Source organism: Hemibagrus wyckioides, linkage group LG25 (genome assembly GCF_019097595.1).
Source record: "Hemibagrus wyckioides isolate EC202008001 linkage group LG25, SWU_Hwy_1.0, whole genome shotgun sequence".
NCBI lineage: Eukaryota > Metazoa > Chordata > Actinopteri > Siluriformes > Bagridae > Hemibagrus > Hemibagrus wyckioides.
In genome coordinates, this window is record NC_080734.1 from 17701232 (window position 1) to 17711890 (window position 10659).

Sequence of the window (10659 nt, forward strand, 5' to 3'; positions counted from 1 at the left end):
AGAACTATCTTTTTAATTAATATTAACTCTCTTAATGAATACATGCCAAAGATATCCCAAAAGAATCTTGCACAAGTCACGTAATCGACCCCTCACATGATACACGTCACTCTGACGTCAGCTGTGTCTCCTAGCTTAGAATGTGTTTTCTACAATGTTGTGTTGTTCTGCTGCTTGTCAGAATCGGAAACATGTTTAAAAACATTTCATTTTATGAAATCAGACCCCCTTCCTGAGCCAACAGAAGATGGTTGTAGTTAATTGGTCCGATAATTGGTCCGAGGAGCTCTTGCTCTTGCTAGTAAATCTGACTTGCTAAGTACAAACTGAACATGCTTAGCTTGAGTTAGCTAATGTCTGATTTATATCACCTAAACAAACCTACGTAGCTCGCCTAAAAGCTACATGAAGCATGATCAGACTATTCTGCATGTTATTATCACTTTTACACACTCACATAAACATGCAAATAATTCAGGAAGAAGGAATTGACTGTATGTGTACTATTTAAAGCTACAGTATGAGTCCTACAAACTAATATGAGTCCTTAAAGCTGCAATATTCAGTCCAAGTAACCACTACATCCTAAACACAAAAATCAAGAGGGCAAGAAGTTTGCTTCTGGAAAAGAAACAACTTCTCTAATAGACTTTAGCTACATTAAACTCCACTCGGAAACATTAAACATGTTTTTATATTAAAATACAGTGGAACCTCGGCAAATGAGTTTAATTCATTCTGGAGGCGAGTTCGTAAGGCGAAAATTCGTATTGTGATATTATATTATTGTAAAGTGTAGCATGAGCGTATGTAAACTGTATGGCTGCTTACAAAGAACCAGTGGCAGGCCGTGCATTTCACACCTAGGCCTTCACCAATGTCTATACCTCTATACCATCATTATGACACAACGGCAATAGATACTAATCAACCGTTAAAAAGCAAAGTAAGAAAGAAATGAGGCTACAGTATTTCACACCTCACAAGGAATAGTCCATTTTATTACAGTCCGCCTTGAAAATGCATTTGTAAGGATGTCTGCGACCGAATCGATTTCTTCTTCTCTCTCAGCCATTGTGAGTTAAAATATATATATTTTATTTAGTTTGTGTGGTTCGCTGCCTCTGACTACTCCAATTATCCAATCAAAGGACGGGAAATTGCTGACGTAATCGTATGCCTGCTAGATGGCCCCAGTGACACCAACTCGAAATCTGATTGGTTAATGGAACAATTTCATTGCCACTTATTTTAAGCTACAAGCGCCTGCACTATTGATTCTGAAGGCCTTAAGGCAGATTTCTCTCACCCTGGCAACACATGATGTCAGCCACTGGCTGAAATATGATTGGATAAATACTCTTATCATAAATATACACTACTGGAAGCAGCGCAACCAAGAGAAAAGCTATGAAATGTAGAGAATAGACTATTGGGAATAATTTAATACACATTCATGGAAAAATATATTAAATATATTAAAATACAAGTCAGTGATCCAGATCACTGCTGTTTAGGCCAGCAGAGAAAGCCTTGCTGGCCCTGACGGCCCACCACTGCAAAGAACTGACCCAAGCCAAGCATTCCATGTCAAGGCTCCTCACAGGAAGTCGTGCCACTAAGCTTGGGCTAAAAATAGAACAGATCACCCATGCTACCAATCTGTCAACAAAAAAACACCCGAAAAATCACCTAGCTTTCAAACACATGCTGAATGCAACGTTGGTATCGTAGGTTGACACTTTTGAAACAGCTTTTGCAGACTGGAAAAAAATATCTCAAAATTCATAAACTCGATTCCACTGACGGTTTGGTTCGGTTCGGTTCGTTTGTATGCCGATGCAAATCTCTGGCCAAATTTCAAGGTGAAAATTCATAATTTGTATGCTGAGGTTCCATTGTAATTGAAATATACTGTATGTGATGTGTTTAGGGATTGTGGTGCTGATCTTTGTATATTTGTTATTGCTGTCACAGGGGGATGTTTCTATGGCAGTTAGATATGTTTAATATGATCAAGAAACAATTAGCAACCTCAAACATAAGAGATGACAGTCAGGTTTTGCTGACAAAAAAGCTAGAGCATCTTTTCTCATTCACTATTTCCACTGAAGGTGTTGTACTAATGATTGGAAACTTGTGAGTTAAAATTCCAGAACTGCCAAGCTGCATCTGCTGGGCCCTTGAGCAAGGCCCTTAAACCCCGCCTGCTCAGCTGGATAAATGAGATAAATGTAAATCACTTTAAAAAAGATCATCTGCGGCATAAAAGTCAACATGCAAGTTAAAGTTTTGGAAGCTGATCTGTCTGAGCAAAGAGTACAGATGAGAAGGTAAAAGACCTGGACAGTAAAAAGGTACGTTGAAAAGCATTGTGGGTAATGTAGTAAGCTCTTAACCAAAAGAAAAAAGATGAGCAAAGATGTAGCGGTATAGTGATTAGCACATTCGTCTAGAAAAATCCAAGGTTTTAGCCTTCTTCCTCTGTGTGTGTGTGGAGATTGCATGTTCTCCCTGTGCTTCAGGGATCTCCTCAGGAATAAATCTTGCTGTATAAGTCATTTAAAAATCATTCAGAGTGGATACACATGCTTATGAATACCCCAAAAACAAAAGTGAGTCTGAAAGCACAGCTGAACTGCTTGGTTTATCAAATTCACTGAAGCCCATTCTGCCACTGCAGCTTTAGCCTCATCATTAGCAGATGTTAGATTTCGCTGACCTGCTAAACATGCACCTCTGTGCTGAGGCTAGCTGGGTGGCCGCTGACTGCGAGACATTATCGTCTGATACAACAAAATGATCGAATGCACGCTGCGTGTCAGAGTGAAAAGTGAAATACAAAACATAACTATGTAATAAGCTTTAAATATACAAGGCATAAAAACAGCCTTGTTGTTGGTGCTGTTTTTTTGTTTTGTTTGCCCAAGTTCCTGTAATAAGCTCGTGTTAGAATGAGGACGCTGCTCTCAGACACCGTATGGCTTATCTGAGGTTTCTTTTTTGATTTTGTTTTTTTTTCAATTTGTTTCTGTGGTTTCGGTGAAATCAGAGATGCTTCACTATTTCACTTTCAGTGGAGTTAGAGGCAGTGTGTGTTTATGTGCTGAAATAGACGGTACATGTCTGCATCCTGTTGTTCTTTCTCACACTTCATCAGAACAACAAGCTATAAGAAAGTGTGCACGTGTGTGTGTGTGTGTATGTGTGTGTGTGTGTGTGTGTGAGAGAGAGAGAGAGAGAGAGAGAGAGAGAGAGAGAAAGAGAGAGAGGGAGAGAGAGAGTCAGACAGACAGACAGACTGACTGACAGACTGACAAAGACAAATAGAGAGAGAAAGAAAGATAAAATGAGAGAAAGAGGCAGACAGACTGACAGAGACAAATAAAGAGAGAAAGAAAGATAGAATGAGAGAGAGAGAGAGAGAGCGACAGACAGACAGACAGAGACAAATAGAGAGAGAAGGAAGATAGAATGAGAGAGAGATAGACAGACAGACTGACTGACTGACTGACAGAAAAATAAAGAGAAAGAAAGATAGAATGAGAGAGAGAGAGACAGACCAACAGACAGAGACAAATAGAGAGAGAGAGAGAGAGAGAGAGAGAGAGAGAGAGAGAGAGACAGAACGACAGACAGACAGACAGAGACAAATAGAGAGAGAAGGAAGATAGAATGAGAGAAAGAGAGACAGAGACAGACAGACCAACAGAAAGAGACAAATAGAGAGAAAGAGAGAGAGAGAGAGAGAGAGAGAGAGAGAACAACAGACAGACAGACAGACAGACAGAGACAAATAGAGAGAGAAAGAAGATAGAATGAGAGAGAGATAGACAGACAGACTGACCAACTGACTGACAGAAAAATAAATAGAGAAAGAAAGATAGAATGAGAGAGAGAGAGACAGAGAGACAGCCAGAGAGACAGACAGACTAACAGAGAGACAAATAGAGAGAAAGAGAGAGAGAGAGAGAGAGAGAGAGAGAGAGAGAGAGAGAAGGACAGACAGACAGACAGAGACAAATAGAGAGAGAAGGAAGATAGAATGAGAGAGAGATAGACAGACAGACTGACTGACTGACAGAAAAATAAATAGAGAAAGAAAGATAGAATGAGAGAGAGACAGAGAGACAGCCAGAGAGACAGACAGACTAACAGAGAGACAAATAGAGAGAGAGAGAGAGAGAGAGAGAGAGAGAGAGAAGGACAGACAGACAGACAGAGACAAATAGAGAGAGAAGGAAGATAGAATGAGAGAGAGATAGACAGACAGACTGACTGACTGACAGAAAAATAAATAGTGAAAGAAAGATAGAATGAGAGAGAGAGACAGACAGACCAACAGACAGAGACAAATAGAGAGAAAGAAAGAAAGAGAGAGAGAGAGAGAGAGAGAGACACTCCTTGTCCCTGTGTGTATCATCACAGTAAGTTACTTACACTGTACAGAGGCTGTATAAAATTAGACAAGATATCAAGGTGAACATAAGAATGTAAAAGTGTGAATCTTTAGCAAATTATCATTCTTTATGTCTCTGTCTGTCTCTCTCTGTCTCTCTCTCTCTCTCTGTCTCTCTCTCTTTCATATCTTACAAACACATGATGCATGTACAGTACAGTTTGTGCCAGCAGAAACACAAGTGGAATCGATGAACCAGGCCATGGAGACTCTCTGATCTGAGAAACCAATAACAGGGTCTCATGTACCCAATCATACAGGCGCAGCCCTTATTAAAGCCCTACTTACCCCTTTATTATATACACCTCCAGGGTGTCTAGTACCTAATATACCGGCCTAATGTCTATCCTTTCCATCTTATATCTTATTTACTGTTTTTTTTAAACACTCTTTGTATTCCTTTCCTGCTCTGACAGCGCTCCTGTCAGTGTCAGTATTATTCTCTGATTAGAATTCATTCAAAATCAAACCAGCGGTCTGATGTCTTTTGTTCTGTCTTGTCTCTTCACAGCATGTCTTTTGTGTCTGTGTGTGTGTGTGTATGGGTGCGCTGGCTGTTCAATAATTCCCTCTTTCCGTTCAGCAGGGCTCCATCTCACAGGGAAGGCCGTCCCTTGTATAACTAAAGCGTTAAGAAAAACACCCATCACAAATAGTTTTCTTCCATCTGGGTATCATTTACTAAAACCCCTCACGGCTAATAGGGCATGTCTGAGGCAGCTATGTTCTGTTCCTGTATGAGTGATGAAAGACTGTGGCTCCTGACGTGTTCATGTGTGTTCTTGTCATTCAGCGACACACAATCGAGCTACATTTTACCGTGACTGCAAATTTTTTCCTTTTTGCCAGTAGGTCACAGTAGGTGTGACCTACTGCCCCGTCTGTGTATTCGGACACATTACCATCGCATTAGGAAAAACCCGTTCAATAATCTGCATCTTCTGTTCCTCTTTAAATGTATACGTCAAATTAGTGGTGCTTGGATTGGCCTAGTTGAAGCATAGCCCGGAGGCGGTGTAGCCAAAATCTCTGGTGGTTTCAGCATAACAGTATATGATTCTGTTTATGCTAATGAATATAAATCAGTGGCCAAAGGGGCATTTGATTTTACCTCCTGGGATCAATGAATAGATCAATTTGCTCCACTGACACGACTGAAGGACACATACATTTTATGGCATGTGCATTTTTACTCCCTTTACTCCGTAGTAGTGCGAGAAATGAAAATAAGCTAGTTTGTGATTGTTGTGGTTAAAAATGCTTGTATCAAAATCTGCAATGCAACTTGCAGTGTTCTTGTGCTTTTTTAAAGGATAACTATTTGAATTGGTGAAATCTAAGGGCAAGAGTCTCCTTTTTAATCTCCTAGGAGTGAGACACATATGTAATGACTTTCTATGAGAGCTGTACTCTTGTTCTACATGTGAATGGAAGAGGGGTTTGGCCGAATGCGTGTTGTGATGTCACTCCGCCCAAATCTGTGCAAAATCTGAGGTAACTTTGAAAAATCGCAAGCTCCTCTGAATTCCCGGAGGGGCTAAAAAAGTAACTGGCGTAGTAACTAAAAACATTTTCAGCTCTCTGATAGGACAGTGTGAACCTAACTGACATTAATTTGCAATATATTGTGTTATAGGTTGTACTTATTTTATTTGAAATTAATTCATTGGCCAAATCTAGATACCAATCATCATGTATGTGGGAAACACTGTGAGAGATGGAAGTGCAGCATGGATACAATCCCTCATCAATCCCACATAATCCAACACATGCACACATTCACACACAAAGAGCACACTTTCATAGAGGCAATTCACCCCGAAGAAGTCTAACTGCATGCTAAAGTAAAAACAAAAAACATTACTGTCACTATAACGCGAGTATGTGAGAAACCACAACCCACATGACATTAATGCTATTTATCTGCTTATTTTCCCCTGTGAAAAATCCCTAATCAAAGCATTTAGTAATGCATAAAAGGCAAAGGGCTGGAAATACCTTAACACGTTCTTCCTGTTTTGGTTCCATCATGTTTGACAAACTGAAATGGACATAGGAGTCCTGCCGTCTTTGTCCTCTGTTACATTAAATACAGCGATTACAACAATCTGCTGTTTATTCTGATCAGACAATTGGCATTTGGATATTTTTAAGAGTCCAAAGGACATTTCTGCAAGGTTGTTGGCTGGGTCAAGTAAAATAAGACGAATTAATTTGAGAAGAAATCAATGTTTTTGCCGTCAGCTCAGATTCTGCAGATGTTTTAGCAATATTAACTTAATTACAAATGATATATGGTTTATAGACAGGCTGAATATAAGAGAAAATATGGTCATAAAGAACTGTTTGCATTTATTTACATTTGGGCAGCAACCTTGAATTGACATGAGATGCAGCAGATGAAGAATACAAGACTTACTGAGGGAAACCTAAAATCTATACACATCTGTTAGGTATGTCACTGTCATTTTAAAAGAGAATGCAACTTCATATGTTGTTCTGAAGCTTAGGTGGAAAACACTCACTCAGCACTTTATTAGGAACACTTGTAAATCAATCATGCAGTTTTCTAATCAGCCAATCATGTGGCAGCAGATGATGCAGATATGAATCAAGAGCAAGGGCTGGTTTCAGTATTTTCTATAACTGCTGATCCCCTGGGATTTCCACACGCAACAGCATCTAGAGTTTACTCAAGATGATGCAATAAAGAAACACCCAGTGAGCAGTTGTGTGGATGGAAATGTCTTGCTGATAAGAGAGATCACTGGAAAATGACCAGACTGGTTGGAGCTGGCGGAAAGGATACAAGTCAGATAACCACGCTTTACAACTGTGTTGAGCAGAAAAGCATGTCAAAATGCACAAACTTTGAGTCGGACTGTTTACAACAGCAAAAGATGATGTCAGGTTTCACTTCTGTCAGCCATGCACAGAAAGCTGAGGCTTCAGTGGACACAGACGCACCCAAACTGGACAGTTAAAGACTGGAAAAAATGCAGCCTGGACTGATGAAGCTCGATTTTTGCTGAGGCTCACAGATGGTAGGGTCAGTTGTTGTTAACAGCAAGAACCCATACACCCAACTTGCCTTGTGTCACCAGTCCAGGCTGGTGGAGATGGTGTGAGAAAGGGTTTCTTGGCATAACTTGAGCCTGATAATACCAAGCAATTATCACTTGAATGCCACAGCGTGCATGTGCATGACTTCATGATTACAATTTACAATCATCTAAAGGCTACTTCCAATATAATAATGCACATAGCAGAAGTCGTCTCAAACTGGTTTCCTGACCATGACAATGAGTTCAGTGACCTGAATCTCATGGAGCATGTTTGGTATGTGGTAGAACAGGAGATTCACACCATAAAAGTGGATCTGAGAAATCTGCAGGCATTGTGTGATGCAATCATATCAACATGGACCACAATCTCAAAGAAATGTTTCCAACATCTTGTGGAATCCATGCTATGAAGCATTCAGACTCAGACTCTTGAGAGCAAGGCAGACCCTATTCAGTATCAGTATAATGTTCCTAATAAAGTGCCTTGTGAGTGTATATAGCCTACACCAGATTCTATTACTTAGGCGCCCATTGGGCAACGTATGAGGACAGTTCAGCATAAACATACGTGTCATACCCTGTTAGGGTGCGTATTGTGGCCTTCACTACACTACAAACATGACATCATCACAAAAATGCATTTGCAGAAAAGCAATTATTTCATAGTCAAAAAACCTCAATGAATCAATGCAGATGTGCACAATATTCCACAGCTGTGGATATATTATGAAACCTGATTCCGATTAGCCATAAGGATGCGGTGAGAGAGAAACAGTCTTGATGTCTGGACGCTCTGTCCATGCTGTTGTTGGCATGCTTTTGGCACAATAGCATACACACACTGGCACGGCTGGTCTCTACATTAGGAAAGCAAATGCAGCTATGTGCAAATAAATCAGAGCATAATGGGTTAAAGCACCATGCCTTTTCCTGGAAATTGATAAACAAACAAACAAACAAACAAAACACACAGATCTGTGATAGGACAGAATAACCCTGTTCATCTGGTGCTTTATGGTGTATGGAAAATGATGGGCGACGTCTTAGAATATAAGCCGAAATGAGACGCTGATGAAAAAGACAAGATGTGAGACAGGGACAGACAACACAAGGCGGAAATAAGATATCAAACGCTGTCACTCGTGCATTCTATGGCATATAATTATATAAATATAATACATTTTATATATATATATATATATATATTTCAATAAAATACACGTCGACACATCAGTGCCCCAGTCCACCCCCACCCACCCCTGTGTGCTTACATCTGTGCAGAACAGTCTATACAACAATATGAGCTACGACAAGGTCAACAGCACAGACAAAGCTCTGCGTCTGCGTTTTAAAGCCATCACAATGTAGCGCAAAAATGTCTCACCTCCCTGTGTGTATGATGAGCGTGGATCAGTCCTGTTTCGAGCGTGTCCTGCAGCGCTCCGTCATCTCCCATTCACGCGCCAGCTCTCCGACCTCTTTGTGTGTGTGTGTGTGTGTTGCTGATGCTGCGCGCGCTCATCGCAGTACTCCCCTCCTCCTTCTTCTCCTCCACCTCCTTCTCCTTATCCTCCTCCTCCTCTTCTTTCTCCCTTTGGGCTCCGCGTGCAAGCTCACGCACGACGACTGCACGTGCCGGAGGGTGTGGCACCGGGAGCCTTGCACGAACAGTAGTCCATTGTACGAAACCTTTATTGTAAGAACACCAGCTCCGACACTATAGTATACTACCCTGCTAAAGAGTACGTCATTGTAGACCTCACCTGTAAAAGAACGCATGCATACTAGCCTACTTTGTAGTGTGCTACACAGGTACTATATATACTATATACTGTGTACACCGATCAGGCATAACATTATGACCACCTGCCTAATATTGTGTTGGTTTCCCTTTTGCTGCCTAAGCAGCCCTGACCCTTTGAGGCGTGGACTCCACTAGATCCATGAAGGTGTGCTGTGGTATCTGGCACCAAGATGTTAGCAGACGATCCTTTAAGTCCTGTAAGTTGTGAGGTGTCCAGCACATCCCACAGACGCTCGATTGGATTGAGATCTGGGGAATACCGTTTCCATTAAAGTGTGTACATGGTCTGCAACAATGCTTAGGTAGGTGGTACAAATCAATGTAACATCCACATGGATGGCAGGACTCAAGGATTCCCAGCAGAACATTGCCCAAAGCATGACATTGCCCTTGCCATCCTCCCATAGTGCATCCTGGTGCCATGTGTTCCCCAGGTAAGTGATGCACATGCAACCAGCCATTCACATGATGTAACAGAAAAGATGATTCATCAGACTCCATTGCTCTGTGGTCCAGTTCTGACACATCTCAAAATAGTTCACTAGACTATAGCTTCAGAAAAAGTGTAATACTCTACTATTAGTACATGATATTAAGCTACACATCTAGAGGCACACCAACATACTACCCTAGTATGATAGTATTGTACTCTACTAACAGTATACAAGGTGATACGTTACACATCTTCATAGGTCTGCCAACACACAGTATATCTTCTTAGGCTACAGGTCCAGCAGATTTGCCAATACTAATATTATGTCACAATGAATACACCTTTTAGCAGGTGTTGTAGGTTAGTATAGAACTCTGTTAATAGTATGTGGTGGACTAAACCTTTAGGTATGCCAGCATACTTCTCTACAAATAAGCATGTCATATTAATTTCTCCATCATCTTCATCTCCATCTCCCGCAGGTGTAGTATGTTAGTATGGTACTCTATTAGTAGTATGTAATAGCAGATGACACCTCTAAACGTACACCAGGATATAACCTTCTAGTTCATTTACACTTCTTACAGTTGTTGCGTGCTAGTATAGAACTCTATTTATAGTATGTATTAAAAGGCTTCACCTCTAGATGTGCCTCAAGATACTACCATACTAGTAGCATGTCAAAATTATTTTATACCCCTAGCAGGTGTATTATGCTAGTATACTTCTCTACTAATAGTATGTGATAGTGGATTACACATTTAAAAGTATGCCAAGATACACTATATTGCCAAAAGTTTTGGAACACCCCCCAAAATCATTGAATTCAGGAGTTGTTTTTCAGGGGTGGGGCTCGGCCCCATAGTTCCAGTCAAAGGAACTCTTAATGGTTCAGCTT

At 40.7% G+C, this 10659-nt stretch overlaps 1 protein-coding gene across 3 annotated transcripts in view; it reads right to left on the reverse strand.

Moving 5' to 3' along the window:
- cracd (capping protein inhibiting regulator of actin dynamics) overlaps positions 1 to 9083 on the reverse strand; it is a 40197-nt gene extending 31114 nt beyond the window's left edge. Inside the window, exon 1 of one of the 3 annotated variants that reach the window (XM_058379162.1) lies at positions 8909 to 9083. In XM_058379162.1, the coding sequence (XP_058235145.1) occupies positions 8909 to 8980 (72 nt within the window). In that variant the 5' untranslated portion in view covers positions 8981 to 9083. The remainder of the gene's footprint in view (positions 1 to 8908) is intronic. The other 2 variants (XM_058379164.1, XM_058379163.1) reach the window with 2 other exon arrangements.
- Positions 9084 to 10659: the final 1576 nt, after the last annotated feature.